At 43.2% G+C, this 18601-nt stretch overlaps 1 protein-coding gene across 4 annotated transcripts in view; it reads left to right on the top strand.

The window, feature by feature from the left end:
• The window catches only part of cdk14 (cyclin dependent kinase 14), a 665904-nt gene that overhangs the window by 330360 nt on the left and 316943 nt on the right, over positions 1-18601 (top strand). For all 4 annotated transcript variants that reach the window (XM_033012625.1, XM_033012602.1, XM_033012618.1 and 1 more), the window contains one exon: positions 3012-3135. In XM_033012625.1, coding sequence (XP_032868516.1) covers positions 3012-3135 — 124 coding nt within the window. The remainder of the gene's footprint in view (positions 1-3011; positions 3136-18601) is intronic.

The following is an 18601-nucleotide window of genomic DNA, read 5'->3' as shown; positions in this document are numbered from 1 at the left end:
TGGTGTCTTGTACATCCTGATTTTAATCAGCACAGGATTTCATCTGCCGAGTCCCTGTGATCCTGAAGTTCATCCCCAATTCGTTTCAACTCTTTCGCTTGAAGAACTCTCCTAAAAGGTGTTTGACACAGCTTTTGGCCATTGGGCCAAATGCATCCTTGTATTGGCTTGGTATCAAATTTGATTTGGCAAGTGTTCCCACATGTTCGCTAGGATATTCAGTCTGTTAAACTCTCCATGTCAATCCAACTTTGACCTTTTAGGCTAAAAGCCATTTAAAAACTATTTAGACATTTAAAAAAAGCCCAACAGCGACGTGAAGGTTTGGGGTTCATTATTTCCGCTTTACCCTGAAACACCAAAGCTAATCTACAACTCTGTTAAGTATTGATAATACTTTTACGAACGTATTTTCACTCCGCACTTGCAAATTCGCTCAGCATTTAATTTAAAAAAATGTTTACAAACCTAACACTATCTATGACTATCTCGACTACCTTCGATTACCTACGATAACCTACGATAACATGCCAACCTACTACAACCTACTTCGACTAAACCCACCACTAAAAAAGTATCGATTTTCTCCTAGCCGACCAATTTTTGGTCGCAGAAAATTTTTCCTCTCGAACTCCTCTCGACCATGAAGGAGACTTGCCAGAGACTACCTACAACCATGTATTGACCATGCTGTGAGGTTGTGGAGAGTGCAGAGTCTCCTAAACTCGTCAATAAGGTCGCCCTAGTGGGACAGGCCCTTTATTTTCTTTAATATTGTAACAGATCTGTTAACGAGTAGCTACAAGAATGGGCTTCAGTGTGACCAGCTGAAGTTTGGAGAAGCAGTTTGTGTTTCCATGATTTATTTAGAGCATGGTGATGTTTTAATATAAATCATAGGCTTTCATGTGGTTGGAAAGGAATTTTCAAATTTATTCAAACTGTTTCAAATTACATGCTGGATGAACAACAATGCTGTATGTAATCCGTCTGATTATTTGTGGCTGCAACATTTCAGAGATCAGTATAAGAACCACTTAACTATGTCTCTCGAAAGCACAAAATGTACTACAAACTGAACCAAAACTGGTGAAGACATTTCCTACAATTTGCCAAATTATTTGTATTCTTTACAATTCGGTCCTCTTAAATACTGAAATCATTAAAAGTGTTCTGGAATTTGTGGAATGATAACATCATTTTAAACAAAAGATTAATAGGCAACTAAGGAAGCGAAGCCATTTTCCTTGCCAAAGTGATCCCCCTTTTGCCATTTAGTTCACGTGGCAATCATCATGATTAACTGGATGGTAAATAAAAGATATAAATACTTCGAAGAAAGAAAGTGACCCATTTTGAAAGAAGCACCATTTTAGGAAGGAACTGCAGATGCTGGTTTAAACCGAAGATAGACACAAAAAGCTGGAGTAGCTCTGCGGGTCGGATAGCATCTCCAGGACAGACAGCATTTAACTGTGTTTGATTTGAGAATTATGGGAAAACGATGCCATTTTGTTTTGAGGGAATAGAGGTCATGAACGTACTGCCAGGAATCTTTAGTTTAGTTTAATTTTGAGATACAGCATGGAAACCATGCTGACCAGCAATCACCCCGCACTCTAACACTATCCTGCTCACGCACAGGGAAACATTTACAATTTAGAGAAGCCAATTAACTTACAAACCTGTACGTCTTTGGAGTGTGGGAGGAGACCGATGCACCCGGAGAAAACCCACGCAGCACCCATGGGTTAGGATCGAACCCGGGTCTCTGGCGCTGTAAGGCAGCAACTCTACCGCTGCGTCACCATACTGTGGTGAAGACAGATACAATAGTGGCATTTAAGAGGTTTTTAGATAGGCACGTGGGTATGCAGGGATTGGAGGATATGGATAACTCCATTCCCTGCATATCCATTCAGGAGAGGAGATCAGTTTAATCATGTTTGGCGCAGACATTGTAGGCCAATGGGCTATTTCCTGTGTTGTACTGTTCTATGTTGTAAGTTCTATGTACTATGAGAATTGAACATGTTCCTGCATACTCTTTGTTTAATCATACAGTCTGTTGGCTACTCACAATAAAAGTTCACTCTTAAGGGTCTGTTCCACTGCGGCGACCTAATCTGCGAGTTTGCCTGTGACTCAAACTCGCAGCATGGTCGACCCGTGGTCCTAGGAGGTCCTATGAGGTCACTGGAACTCTCCTTCATGCTCAGGGGAAGTTCCCGCATACTCATGGCCTCAGTTTGGTTGAGGAAAATTTTTCAGCATGTTGAAAAGTTTTCCGCGAGTAAAAATTGGTCTGCATGGTTCTTTTGAACTCTTAGTGCAGTGGAGTAGGGGCGCTATGTAGTTATAGGCAGTCGAGAGTGGCCTTAGGCAATCACCTTCTCTGACCAGGCATTTTAATTGGCTCATTGGAGTTTTCAGGACCAAGGAAAACCGACCGGTAATGTAAAACGCTAAACTTTATTATAAGTTGTTTGGCTTCTTAAACGTGTCTCCACTCCTTCTCCTCCTCCCCCCCCTCCCCCCCCCCCCCCCTGCGCTCTCTAAAGGATTTACTGTGCAGCCGTCTTTTATCTTCCTGTTCATCGCGTGTGTGAATTTCAGACAGCGTTCCCCCACTTTCCCTGGCTCCCGCCTTTGCGATGTGTGTGTGCGCGGTCGGTCAATCCAGCTCGAGGTTTTTCAGGCCAGTGCCCTTGAGCTTGAAGGTCGAAGACAGTCGCTGAAAGGTCGTGTCAGTGGGACAGGCCCTGTACAGTAACCCAGTGTGATGAACAGTCAGCACACATGTCAAATGAAGAAATAAAGAATAAAACTGAATGTTTAATGGAAAAACTTTATTTTAATGTATGATAACTACATCGACTGCTATGAAGTGATTTGAATTTAAACATTTGACATCAATATTTTTGATTATGTTTGATATTTGAATGATGAAGATTTCTGATGATCTTGACATTTTGTGCCTTATTGCTAAGTATCCTTTTCTTGCCTTTTAGCTCTTTCTGTTTCAGCTGCTGCGGGGTCTCGCCTACATTCATCAGCAATACATCTTGCACCGAGATTTAAAGCCTCAGAACCTGCTGATCAGTGATACTGGAGAACTGAAACTGGCAGATTTCGGTAAGTAATTACATTTTGCCAATGGGAGACAAATAAAATGACATTTACTGTCAGATGATTAAATTAAAAAATAAATACATTGCTGTGTGCTTTGCTACTTGTACTGAGAGCAGAGAGAGTACTGTGTATCTTTCATATAATCTAATCACAGGAACAAAAGAATAGTCCTTGTAAGGAAAGAGAAGCTATGTACCTAATGCTGCATATCAGGAACATAACATAAGAGGCTGCAAAAAATGTTGGGATTGTTTTCTATGGAAGAGTATTATAGCTGGATCTCCACTGATCCAGCTTGCAAAAGCTTGCAATTTACCTGCTTTTAGACTACGCCTGTCATAGTCATAGATTAATATAATGTGGAAACAGGCCCTTCGGCCCAACTCACCCACACCGGCCAACAATGTCCCAGCTGCCCTAGTCCCACTTGCCAGCATTTGGTCCATAACCCTCAAAATCTGTCATATCCATGTACCTGTCCAACCGTTTCTTAAATGATGGGATAGTCCCAGTCTCAACTACCTCCTCTGGCAGCTTGTTCCATACACCCACTGTGTGAAAAAGTTACCTCTCGTATTCCTATTAAATCTTTTCCCCTTCACCTTGAACTTACTATATGTCCTCTGGTCCTCAATTTCCCTACTCTGGGTAAAGGTCTCTGTGCATCTACCCAATCTATTCCTCTCATGATTTTGTATATTTCGATAAGATCTCCCCTCATCCTCCTATGCTTCATGGAATAGAGACCCAGCCTACTCAACTTCTCCCTATAGTTCACACCCTCTAGTCCTGGCAACATCCTCGTAAATCTTTTCTGAATCCTTTCAAGCTTGACAATATCTTTCCTATAATATGGTGCCCAGTACTGAACACAATATTCTAGGTGTGGTCTCAGCAACGTCTTGTACAACTGCAACATGACCTCCCAACGTCTATACTCAATACTCTGACTGATGGAGGCCAAAGTGCCAAAAGCCTTTTTGACCACCTTATGTACCTATGTCTCGACCTTCATGGAACCATGCACTTGTACTGCTAGATCCCTCTGCTCTACAACACTACCCAGAGACCTAACATTTACTGTGTAGGTCCTGCCCTTGTTCAACATCCCAAAATGCAATATCTCACACTTCTCTGTATTAAATTCCATCAACCATTCCTCCGCCCACCTGCCCAATCGATCCAGATCCTGCTGCAATCGTCCACAAATATCTTCACTATCTGCAAAACTAGTAACTTTTGTATCATTAGCAAACTTGCAAATCTTGCCCTGTATGTTCTCATCCAAATCATTGATGTAGATGACAAATAGTAACGGGCCCAGCACCGAACCCTGTGGCACACCACTAGTTACAGGCCTCCATTCTGAGAAGCAACCTTCTACCATCACCCTCTGCTTCCTTCCATGGAGCCAATTTTCTATCCATTCAGCTATCTCTCCTTGGATCCCATGAGATCTAAACTTCCAGAGTAACCTACCATGCGGCACCTTGTCGAACGCCTTACTAAAGCCCATGTACACAACATCTACAGCTCTGCCTTTTTTATAGTAAAAATCGTCAAATTTTCGCAGCTCTGCTGAGAGCTGAGCCTCCCCTCTGATTGCGCAACCCCTCAGAAACTTCATGGAGCACGGGCAATAAGCGTGGGCCTGTTACTATCTCTATGTATGTCACCAATGTAATGTTTGTAGATCCCTTCATTACATGTCCTTACCTTCCATAGTCCAGGTAGCTTATTTCACATATAAATATATTAAATTTAGGCTCGCTGGTCACTTCATAAAACTGCAATAAAAAAGCACCAGGGGAGGCACCGATCACGTCTGCCTCACAAGGGGGTGTGTCTTGAGCCCAGTGGAGGAAGAGCGAGCGTAATTATGTAGGCTTACGTAATTGACGCTGCCTCGCTCTCCCTCCACGTTAGCTAGCTTCAGCAGCGGCGGTGCAGACTGGTAGGTTGATTTGTTGATTTGTAGCGGCCGATTCGGAGACTCTGGGCCGCTGAGAGCTCCCAATTGGGCCCCACGCTGGAGTAATCTACTCTCGGCTCAGGACCCCGGCATCCACTCCCACGGACATACACATCCTGAGCTTTCTTCAGCACACTTTTAAAAACATCTCACTTGGCCGATGCTCCTTTCCCATCTAATAACCTGCTCCAGTCAACTTGAGCGAAACCTTCTCTCATACCCACAAAGTTGGCGTTACCCCAGTTGAGCATTTTAACACATGGACCCTCTCCGTCCCGATCCATAACTATCAAACCTAATTGAACTGTGGTCACTGGTCCCGAAAGACTCCTCCACACACACTTCATTAACTTGCCCATCCCAATTTCCCAATACTAGATCCAGTGTTGGCCTCTCACGTGTGGGGGCCTCTACATACTGCTTAAGAAAACTTTCCTGAACATTTTTGAGGAATTGCACCCCATCTAAACCCTTCACTCTATGATTTTCCCAGTCTATATTGGGAAAGTGAAAATCCCCTACTACAACAAACTTATTTGACCTGTAGTTGTCTGCAATCTCCCGGCACATTTCCTCTTCTTATTCCCGTTGACTATTCGGAGGTCTGTAGTACAACCCCAACAAGGTGATCATCCCTTTCTTGTTCCTCAGCTCCACCCATATAGCCTCACTAGATGAACCGTCCATAATCTCACCTTTGAACACAGCCGTGACGTCCTCCTTAACCAACATTGCAACCTCCCCTCCTTTTTCCCTCACCCCTGTCTCTCCTGAAGCTCCTGTATCCCGGGACAATGAGCTGCAAGTCCTGCCCCTCCCGTAACCAGGTTTCAGTCATGGCTACAACGTCCCAGTCGCTCGTACCTATCCATGCCCCAAGCTCACCTGCCTTACCCATCAAATCACTTGCAATAAAATGCGTGCAGATTAAACCAACCCTCCTTCCTTGCTCTCCGGCTTGTAATTGTAATTTATTTATTTAGGGGACAGTGCATATTAATAAACATTTACATGTAATACACAAGATTGTAGCCAGTAGCTAATTTCCATCTTTAGTCCCTCTGGTAAACAAGGTAAACACATCACAACACAATCAATCAATAAGAAAAAAGACAAAACAAAAGACAAAAACAAAACAAAACAAACAATAAAGTAAAAAAGTAGCAATAAAAGATTACCATAGGATAATTTTAAGGTAGATTATGATTGCAATTTTGATTTTGCAGTAACCATGTTTTTAGATGTTTGGTAAATGAGGTAAGGGTTGGCAGATCCCGTATGACGCATGGTATCGCGTTCCAGGTCTGCGACGCTCGATATGAAAATACTGACTGCCCAAAGACACTTTTCCTAAACGGGACTATACAATCACAGACCACAGGCTTTTTGCCTATCCTTTCCATTAACCTTTCCCACACCACCCTCCATATCAACTTCTAGCCTCTCCTGTGCCTCTGTCCTGCACGAGATCCCCCCCCCCCCCTGCCAATCTAGCTTAAACTGTCTTTTAGTGTGGTTTGTAATGCCCTTATCCCCAGGGGTGTTTCCACAATGCAGGATGTCACTGGTCTCCTCTGACTCCAGAAAGGTCACGGCAGCCTGGCACCCTGTCCTCTGAACTGGTTCTGCAGCCACTGAGATCAAATGTCTTTGACATTTAGAAATGCTATGGGCCACAGTGTCCCTTTTAGACTCAAAGCAGCTCAATGTTGTAAGACTTCTCTGGTCTGCCTTCAGGAAGCTCAAACTTCTGCTCAATTAAGCATTTAAAAGCATTCAAATCCAAGTAGAGGTATTGGGCTTCAAACTCTATACTAATGATTAAAGGTAGGTGAAAATTAACAGAATGCAGATGTTGAGACTCTCAAATAGAAATAGTAGAGATACTCAGTATATCAAACCGTGTCTGTGGATAGAGAAACAGTAAGCCTTACCAGTAAAAGAACTGTCATTAGAATTGGAAAAGAATGAGAAAAGGATTCTTTTTTACATTGCAGACAGGGCGGTTGGTGGTGGATGGAACTGCCGGCATGTTTGTGATTTGGGTGGAGACTATCTAAAAGCAGGTGGTGAAAACTTGTTAATCAAGGCTAATCTGTCTGGAGCAAGTTTGAAGAGAGGGAGATGTATAAGGGGAGAGCAGAAACAGACAAAACAGGCAATAATATCTATGGAGTAGAAGTCTGAAGAAGGGTTTCAGGCCGAAACGTTCCCTATTTCCTTCGCTCCATAGATGCTGCTGCACCCGCTGAGTTTCTCCAGCATTTTTGTGTACCTCCTAATAATATCTATGGAATGGGTGTATGAAACATGCTGACAGAGGAGGTAGTTAAGGCAGGGACTATCGTAACATTTAAGAAACAATTAGGCAAGTACATGGATAGGACAGGCTAAGAGGGATATGGGCCAAATGCAGAGGCAGGTGAGACTAGTGTAGATGGGACACGTTGGCCAGTGTGGGCAGGTTGGGTCGAAGGGCCTGTTTCCACGCTGTATGACTATGACTCAATGAATAGAGGTATGTGGAAATCTGAATGGAAAGAGAAGAGAATGGTGGAAATGTTCAGCAGGTCAAGTGGCTTCAGTGGAGAGATAAACTGAGTTAATGTTACAGAGAGTGATTAACTGTTACATGCACGAGGAATGGAAGAAATCAGTTCTTGCTGCATTTTTACAGGCACATTAATGCAACACAGTAAATAAAAATACAGTAAACAATATTACAATAAATCAGATACAAACGCCAAAAAAGGGGACTGGCATCTTAAGTTCCTGATACAAAAAAAGGTTTTTGTGGCAGCTCTGTGGTCAGTTCACAACATAAACAGGTGGTCGATCTTTACATTGGTTATGAATTGAATTTGTATTCATTTCTTTTTGAGTTTCTTTTGTTTTACCAAATAAGCATTGGATATGACAGAGTTAAACATTTACTGAGGAAATCTTGGAAAATAATTGACAGTGTCAGTATTAATTCATTGTTTGAAGCTACCGTGACCATCGGCTGTGTTTATTGCGTGCGTGGTATGAAATTATGGTTTGCAGAACTACAATCTTTGTGATGTCAATTGCTAAATTGCAGAGAGTGGGATATGCATTTGATGACCTCGTAGAACTTTCTCTTCACTTGACTGAGTAATAATTGAATTGTATTTGCCTTTGTGGATTATCACATTTGCTTTATGTTCTAAAGGTGTTGCAATATTTCCAAACAGTAATATTTTCATGATGTGAAAAATGTGGCATTAAGGTGTCACACACGATTGCAATGTGTGGGAGAAAATCAACACCATTTCCATCTCCCTGTCTGCCTGAAAATGTTCCTTTCCACTATAAAAAAGACACAGTGCTGGAGAAACTCAGCGGGTCAGGCAGCATCTCTGGAGAGATGTGGGGGGAGAGAGGAGGGGCAAGATAGGAGGGGCAGGACAAAGCCTAGAAGGCAATAGGTGGATATAGGTGAGAGGGGGATGGGGGGAGGGGGTTGGTTGATAGGCAGATGGTTGGATAAAGGCTGCCTGAGGTGCTGAGTTGCTCCACCAGTTTCTGTCTTTTTTGGAGTGTAGGGCAAGGGAGGTAGGAGTAAGGAACCTGGATGATGAGAGAAATTGGTCAGGAAAAAGAAGAAGGCGTGGGTCAGGTATAGGCAGCTGAGGAAGTGTATCCCTGGAGGAGTTTAGAGTACTAAGGAGCATACTTTAGAAGGAAATCAGAAGGGCAAAAAGAAAGCCATGAGATAGCTCTGGCAGACTAGAATAAAGGAATCCCAAAGAGATGTTATAAGTAAAGATCTGGGGTGACAGTGGAACTGAAGGAAATCCACATTACGCAGGAAATTGTTTTGGGTTGACTGATGGGACTGAAGGCTGATAAATCCCCAGGGCCTATTGGTCTGCATCCCAGGGTACCTAAGGAAGTGGCTCTAGAAATTGTGGATGCATTGGTGATAATTTTCCAATGTTCTGTAGATTCAGCATCAGTTCCTGTGGATTGGAGGGTAGTTAATGTTATCCCACTTTTTAAGAAAGGCGGGAGAGAGAAAACGGGGAATTAGAGACCAGTTAGCCTGACATCGGTGGTGGGGAAGATGCTGGAGTCAATTATAAAAGATGAAATAGCGGCACATTTGGATAGCAGTAACAGGATCGGTCTGAGTCAGCATGGATTTACGAAGAGGAAATCATGCTTGACTAATCTTCTGGAATTTTTTGAAGATGTAACTAGGAAAATGGACAAGGGAGAGCCAGTGGATGTAGTGTACTTGGACTTTCAGAAAACATTTGATTAGGTCCCACATAGGAGATTCGTGGGCAAAATTAGGGCACATGGTATTGGGGGTAGAGTGCTGACATGGATAGAAAATTGGTTGGCAGACAGGAAACAAAGAGTAGGGATTAACGGGTCCCTTTCAGAATGGCAGGCAGAAACTAGTGGGGTACCGCAAGGCTCGGTACTGGGACCGCCGCTATTTACAATATACATCAATGATTTGGATGAAGGGATTCAAAGTAACATTAGCAAATTTGCAGATGACACAAAACTAGGTGGCATTGTGAACTGTGAGGAGGATGCTATGAGAATGCAGGGTGACTTGGACAGGTTGGGGGAGTGGGCAGATACATGGCAGATGAAGTTTAATGCGGATAAATGTGAGGTTATCCACTTTGCTAGCAAAAACAGGAAGGCAGATTACTATCTAAATGGCGTCAAGTTGGGAAAAGGGGAAGTACAACGGGATCTGGGGGTCCTTGTTCATCAGTCTATGAAAGTAAGCATGCAGGTACAGCAGGCAGTGAATAAAGCGAATGGCATGTTGGCCTTTATAACAAGAGGAATCGAATATAGGAGCAAAGAGGTCCTTCTGCAGTTGTACAGAGCCCTAGTGAGACCACACCTAGAGTATTGTGTGCAGTTTTGGTCCCCTAATTTGAGGAAGGACATTCTTGCTATTGGGGGAGTGCAGCGTAGGTTTACAAGGTTAATTCCCGGGATGGTGTGACTGTTATATGCTGAGAGAATGGAGCAGCTGGGCTTGTACACACTGGAGTTTAGAAGGATGAGAGGATATCTCATTGAAACATATAAGATTGTTAAGGGCTTGGAGACGCTAGAGGCAGGAAACGTGTTCCCGATGTTGGGGGAGTCCAGAACCAGGGGCCACAGTTTAAGATTAAGGAGTAAGCCATTTCGAACGGAGACGAGGAAACACTTTTTCTCACAGAGAGTGGTGAGTCTGTGGAATTCTCTGCCTCACAGGGCGGTGGAGGCAGGTTCTCTGGATGCTTTCAAGAGAGAGCTAGATAGGGCTCTTAAAAATAGCGGAGTCAGGGGATATGGGGAAAAGGCAGGAACGGGTTACTGATTGGGGATGATCAGCCATGATCACATTGAATGGCGGTGCTGGCTCGAAGGGCCAAATGGCCTATTCCTGCACCTATTGTCTATAGTCTATTGTCTCAGAAACCAAATTGATCATCTAAATTAGGGAAGATAGATGATTCAGCTCATTCATGATCAGACTACCCTCTGTGTGAAAAAGCTGGCCATCAGGTTCATATTAAAAAGGTTCCATGCATCCACCACCTGTGTAACAAGTCTTGCCCTGCATATCTCATTTAAACTTTGCCCCTCCCTCCTTAAAACTATGCCCTCCTAATTTTGACATTTCCACTCTGGAAATAGGTTCTGACCATCTCGCCTATCCATGCTTCTAATAATGTTTATACTTTCACGCTTCCCCTCAACCTCCAAGAATCCAAAGTATGTTCAACCTCTTCTAACAAAAAGTTTTAATCAAGGCAGTAGTGTTTAATGATTAATGTTTAATGTGTCATTCCTAACTGTCGCTGTATGTCGTTGTCACTTGTGGGCGGAGCACCAAGGCAAATTCCTTGTATGTGAATACTTGGCCAATAAACTTATTCATTCTGGTAAACCTCTTCTGCACTCTCTCCAAAGCCTCCGCATCATTCCTCCAAACAGTGGATGCATGCTCTGTACTTCAGATAAGGGTGATACGAATAAGAGACTGCCCAGGGAAGGCGACGCATATTAAATAACTATGCTTTTTTTTTAGCGTGCTATAGGAAATTACATCGTTTGGAATTAATAACACTGTGAGTAACGTAAATCAATATTTGCTTTGAAATTTTCTGCCACAGATAAAAATCTAAACCAATATACTCAACGGGCTGGATAGTGTTGGCTACTTTTGGCAGTTCTGATTGAAATTGGCAGTGTTCATCCATTGAAACCACAATAGCATAGAGATTTTCTTGCCTTTGCCGTCAAGATGTGGAAGTTTACAATTTATTGTTGTTGTGGATGGCTGCATCTTCAACCCATTCTGCCATTGGTCTTTATGTCCAGTGTCGCTAGAATTCCTTGCCCATGATCCCTTTGATCTTAATGGTGATGGTTGAAGCAAAAGGAAAATAAAGCAGATTGCCTTTTTCTTTTGGTTTATATCGTTTTACAGGTATTTTTCCTGTCTTTGTGGTTAATTTTTACTTTTAAAACATTCTTTTTATTTTTACAGTTTTTGAAGGTGTAACAGTGTATTAATTCTAACAGCGCAGTAGGTGTTGTTTACATGGACATTAGTAAGGCCTTTGACTAGGTCCCACACGGGGGATGGGTTTAATCCAGGGTGTTGGCAAAGTTACCGTATTTCTCTGCAATGAAGTGCACCTGCGTCGAAGATGCACCCCCATTTTGAATTGCTAAATTTTGAAAAAAGGCTGGCGGGACAGAATTTCTCACGCTCAAAGAAAAAAATAAAAATAAAAATAAAGGAACTAACAATTCAATTTGCCCAAGGCTTCCAGATCTCCTCCATTCTGAATGACTGAATGGGTGGGGGGTGGAGGGTGATGGCAGGTGGAGAGTTGGTGGGAACAACGGGAGCACACCGGGACAAGTTGAATCAGTTGTGATCTTATTGAATGACAATACGAGTTCAAGGGACCAATTGAGGTTACTCGCGCTGACATAGGAGTAAGCTGAAACGCCCGCTTCCTGTTATCCATCACCCGCTGACTCGCTCCGCTCTATGATCTTTGCTCTTGAGCTGGTCCCCTCACTGGCCGGTCTCCGAGCCAGGTCAAAAATAGGGATAACGAGAATTTCAAAACTAGTACCAACTGCTTTTGTGCGTGTCTGTTGACTAGGTCGCAGCATTCTTATTCTCTCTGTTATTCTCACTTGACCGATAACCGTCACACACCTCCAAAGCATGTCCCCATGCAAATTTACATTGGTCACCCGCGCGCCCCGGGACTAGCTGCAGTTCCCAAGTCGCCTGCGAGCCCCGGGTCTAGCTGCAGTTCTGCTGATCGGTCCCGGTGGCCGCTCGCAGCCACCTGAGCTACTGAGTGAGTTGCTGGCATGATCCCCAACCCCCTCCTTCTCATCGCTCCTGCCCTCACCGCAACTTTACCCCTGGCGGCCAGCCATGCTGGCCTGGGCCAGACTCCCCACACGCTGTGAAAGGAACTCCTCCCCCCCCCCAGCGGTGCTGTCCTTTTACAGCCGCAGTATGGTAGATGGGTGGTTTTACAACTAGATGCCCGTGACTGGTGATCTTCCACAGGGATAGATGCTGGACCGTTGGTGTTTATAATATATGTGAATGATGTTGATGTGGTTGCAGGTTGTATGATCAGTAAGTTTGCAGATGACATGAAGATGAGTGAATGTGTTGCCAATGTGGAGGATAGTTTTAGGCGACAGATTGATATCCATGTTGTTGAAATGGGATGAGAAATGGCAGACGGAGATTAATACTGATGAATGTGAGGTCATGCATTTTGGAAGTACTGAGGAGGCACGGGCAAACACTATGAATGGCAAAGTCTTGGAGAGTATCGAGGCGCAGAGGAACGTGGTATATAAATTCAAGGGTGGCATTGCAGGTAAATATTGGGGTTAAGAAAGCAATAGGGATACTGACCTTCGTTAATCGAGGCACTGAATAGAAATCAGGGTTAATGTGCTCCAATTTTGCAAAAAACATTGTTCAGACCTGAGCTGGAGGGACTATGTGCAGTACTGGTCACCACAGTATAGGAAAGATGCAATAGCTCTTGTGGGGGGGGGGGTTATTTCACCTGTAAATTACACCGGATTGAATGTTTTATTTATATGGATAGATTAGAGAGGATGTTTTCCCAGGAGTGGAGGAGGTTAAGAGGGGACATGATTGAGATATATAAAATAATAAGGGTAAAGATAGGGTGCTGAGGGATTCTCGATGACTCCATAATATTTGAATGATTTGCTTAATTTGTGTTCAGCATTTGGGGCAGCACAGTGGTGTGACAAGTAGAGCCTCAGCCTCACGCAGCCAGAGACTTGGGTTTAACCCTGACCTCTGGTGCTGTTCATGTTCAAGTTTGCACATCCTCCCAGTGACTGCATGGATTTCCAGCTGCACCAGTTTCCTAGCACATCCCAAAGACATGGGTTGGTAGGTTAATTGGCTGTTGTAAATTGATCCTTGTGAATGAGCGAGTGGAAAAATCTGTACAAAGTTAATGAGATTGTGGGCAGAACAAAAGTTGGATTAATATAGCATTAGTGTCATTGGGTGCTTGATAGGGTGGGCCAAAGGATGTATTTCCAAGATACATGACTGATCCTGTAACTCTATGACTTTAAAGAAAATTGTAACAATCAATTATAATTTTACAGCTGATTAAGCTGTGCCTTCAGCTTCTTTGTCCATTTGAAGTAATTTCAAGGAGATTCTCCACATTGTTTTGCTTGAAACTCAGTTGTTGCACGGTGGTGCAGCGGTAAAATTGCTACCTTACAGCGCCAGAGACTAATGATGCTGTCTGTACAGCGTTTGTACCGCGAGGGTTTTCCCCGGGTACTCTGGTTTCCTCTCACCCACCGATGATGTACAGGTTTGTAGGTTAATTGGGTTTATTAAAGATTGTAAATTTCCCTGAATATGTAGGATAGTGCTCGTGCGGATTGCTGATCGGTTCAGACCTAATGAGCCAAAGGGTCTGTTTCCGCGTTATATCTCTAAACTAAACTAAAAACAAAGTTACCTGCTAGACATCGGGGCACCCCAGGGCAGCAACATGGAGGCTCTGCATTGCGAAAAACTCAAGGAGGGCATGAGGTGGTGATTTCTGGAGGGGGAATGGGAAAACTAGGCCAACAAGGTCTATCCTGTTGTAGAAAAGATATTGTGTTCCTGCATTGAATTTTGCAGCAGTTAGCTTGAAAGAAGTTAGTAAGAAATAAACTCAAAACAATGTTTGACCTGTAAATATTTTCACTAACCTCATGTATGCCTTTATCACATACAATGCTGGTGGCATATACTGTAGCCTGAGGTTTTGGTTTGGAGCAATAATTTATTTCCCCCCCAAAAGATACAAAGTGCTGGAGTAACTCAGTGGATCAGGCAGCATTTCTGGAGAATGTGGCTATGTGAAGAAGGCTACCGACCAGAAATATTAACACACACTAAATTTTTTTTAAAGATTAAGAGACCTTTGCCAAGTATGCTTTGCAACATATGAGGAATTTAATTTGCCAAGTCAGTCACACAAATAAAAAGCAACGGAACACACAAAACAAATTTTAACATAAACATCTATCACAGTGACTCCTCCACATTTCTCACTGTGATGGAAGGCGAAAATAAAAGTTCAATCTCTTCCCTTTGCTCTTCCACGGTCGGGGGCCTCGAGCCCTCCATCGACGCGGTGATCTTGACTCCAGTAGCCGGCGGCGGGCCCTCCGTGTCGAGGCTATCAGCTCCTGCATCGGGGGGAGGTCATCTCCCCCGCACCGGATGATCGAACCCCGGGTCGGGGCTGGCCGAATATTGGAGCTCCCGACATCCACGGCCTCTCCCGAGACTGCGAGCTTCTGATGTAAAGTCTGCAGGCCACGGTTGGAGCGATCCCAGGCAAGTGATTGATTCTGATGTAAGTCCACAGCCCACGGTGGGGCCCAAGGTCAGTCCGAGGAGGCATACAGCTCCATCGATGGTAGGCCGCAGAACAACCGGAGAGTGTATTCAGAATATATTCTGAAAATTAATCGCATCTCCATCAATGTAAGAAACTGAAAAAAAAGTTTCCCCCGACCCCTCCCCCCACCTAAAACAAACCGGAAAACATTTACACAAACTTTTTACGCATACTAACAAAATTTTAAAAGACGGAAAAACTAACAGACTGTTGGCGGGGCTGCCAGCCGTGCTGTGCCCCTGGTGGTATTTCACCACATAATAGTAGTTACTAGACTAAGTGGGACTAGTATCACATGGGAGGGCTGGTCACCCAATGCAATATTCCACCTCTCCACTAATTCCAATATTGCTCGCCAGTGGGGGTGGGGGTGGGGGGGGGGGGGCTTTCTGTTGCGCTAGTATGGGTGTTGTGGGCCGAAGATACTGGTTTCCAGAGGGCTAGTATAGACATTGTGGGCCGAATGGATTCTTGGGCTGGCAGCTCAGTCACTGAGGCCTGGCAGTACAGTCACTCGGACCTGGCAGGCTGGCAGCTGAGAGACTGCCAGAAATTCTGCCCAAAACAGGTGACAGAATGTGAGAGAGAAGGGGGAGAGGGTGGACTGAATGGATTATTGGGCTGACAGTTCTGTCACTTACGGCTGGTGAGCTGGCAGTTCACTTACTCACGGCTTGTGGGCTGGCAGTGCAGTCACTCATGCCAGGTACGCTGGCAGTTCACTCAGTCGCCCCTCCTCCCATCACCCCTCCCCCTCCACTCTGCTCCTTGTCATTCACACACACACACACACACACACACACACACACACACACACACACACACACACACACACACACACACACACACACACACACACACACACACACACACACACACACACACTCATTCACACACATACACACTGATTCACACATACTCACTCAAACAGACAGACACACACACAGACTCACTCTCACACAGACTCATTCACACACATACACAGACTCATTCACACACACACAGACTCATTCACACACACACACACACACACATACAACACATAGACTCTCTCACAGACACACACACACACACACACAGACTCACTCTCACACACACAGACTCATTCACACAGACTCATTCACACACACAGACTCATTCACACACACAGAGACTCATTCACTCACACACACACACACACACACACACACACACACACACACACACACACACACACACACACACTCACTCACAACATACTCACACACACACAGACTAATTCACACACACACACACACTCATTCACACACACACACACATACACACACACTTACACACACACACACACACACACAGACTCATTCACTCACACACACTCACACAATACTAAATGACAAGTAACTTCAGAACGTGTTGAATATACAGTGTGTAAAACAAATGTTTAAAGCCTCCTGTAGGGGCTGCTGGTGCTGAAGCAAAAACGTGCTTTAAATAACATCCAACAAACACACTCACCATAGACAGAGCAGCTCTGCTGAATTATTCAACGGCGCCTGCACTCGGCACCATCTTGACGTCACCCTCTGAGTGAGCCACGACACTCCTGGGTTTTATAGTCCCTCCCCCCTGCCGCCAGCGGGGGCAGCAGGGAGAATGGTGAATTTAAAAATAAACATTAATATTTCTCTGATTTTTCATCAATGGAAAAAATCCTCCGGTCCAGTCTGGCGGAGGGGGGCTCTGAGTGAGGTGGCCAAAAATGACGGCCGTAAGTGGTGGCGTTCTCTTGAAAATCACATCACAGTAAGTCAAAAGCGGAAAAGATCAGACTTTTATTAATATAAATACAGCACTAATGACAGAAGTGGGCATTGGAAGCACTGTGGATTATGTGAACATAGTCTCAGAAGTTGTAGGCTGGGATTAAAGTAAAAAGGAATCAATTGATATTTATTTTTTAATTTGAAAGTGAGTGCGTGTCTTTATGAAGAGTTGGCAATATTTTTTTGTTTGCATCTGCTTAGTATGATTTTAAATGATATCAAAATACATCTTGTGAGATCATTTGCACATTTTAAGATGATAACTTGTTTGCACCATTATATACAAATTCAGAAATTCTGTAGATTTCAGGTAATATTTATTTAGATCACTTTTCAGTAATTTTCCTTAATGCAATATATGCAGAAATGTATTTTAAACTGATGTGAAAGCCCAGCTCCATAACATCTACACATTAAAATTATTTCAAATTTAAGGCAAAGAAATATTTGCTGAGGGCATTGTTCATATATATGATAATATTTTCCAAAAGCAATAATAATACACACAAATTTGAATTGTCTATTTCATTAGGCATATGACTAAATTTCATGTCCTTTATTATTAATGTTGTGGTAAATAGAAGTATATTGTCCTCCGAGTTCTTAGAGTGAAGTTATCTTGATTCAGTGCAATTATACCAAATAAGTAGTGCACTCAAATTTGGCCTCATTTGCAATCTCTACTATTTCCATGTAGATTTGAGATTAATGGCTGCATGTTTTATTGATACGGTTTAGTCATGGAATGCTGCAGAGAAGTTCAACCATGTGGTATTGTATATTTCAAAGCAGCTCATTTGGAAAATACACACTCTGAAGCTTCCCATTTCCTATTCTATCTATTATTCTGCTTGTTACCAATCATTATCCCACCGCAGTCACCAATCTCATGCCCTGATTGCGATCGTCACTCCCCCACTTCTCAAATCATCAACCACCATTCTGACAATCATCAAAACCCCAACTCTTCTGTCTCAAACAGTTTCCAGTGGACAAGCCCCTTCTCCAACCAGCTGTCTGTGATTTTACTGGCTGTTGTGCCAGCTAGTTCATATTGTAGCTGCTGGATCATCTTGAAGTGACACCTGACAATAGCAAATATTGGACAAGGGAAGTGCTTGCTTCAGCAATTGCTGGATCTTTCTGACATCCTTTCCGTATGCTAAATCATAGGCTTAGCCACTAACCGCAAGTTCTGGATCATTAATTAATTTGAATTTTCACACATTTTTTTTCTTTGTAATATTTAAGAAATACTTATAGAGAAATAACTATGCTTCCATGTTTGACATAAACTAATATATGTGCATTCTCTAAATATTAGTAATACTTATGTAATTACAGAATAAAGCCTGAGATTATTGAGCAGTTATTTCAGTCTTGTGATTATGTTCCTACGTAGCAGTCCCTTCTCTTACTTTTCTAAAATTACAAGGAAATTATATTTTATGATGTTAACTATATCTAAGAAATACAGAAAGGACACCAGTTCAGTTTGGTTTAGTTTAAACTAAACTAAATTAAACAAGTGTCCATTCAGTATTATTTTGATATAGCAAACTCAGTAAACAATAATTTCCTTCAGATCCTGGATGTCAAATGTTTGCCTTTTGCAAGAAGTTGATGAACTGAGGAAAATGTACACCATGTGTTTTGTCCAAATGCCTGTTGTGTTGGTATGCAGCGTGACCATATTGATG

The sequence above is a fragment of the Amblyraja radiata genome, chromosome 2 (assembly GCF_010909765.2).
Source record: "Amblyraja radiata isolate CabotCenter1 chromosome 2, sAmbRad1.1.pri, whole genome shotgun sequence".
NCBI classification, from domain to species: Eukaryota; Metazoa; Chordata; class Chondrichthyes; order Rajiformes; family Rajidae; genus Amblyraja; species Amblyraja radiata.
This window is presented reverse-complemented; position numbering and strand designations above follow the sequence as displayed.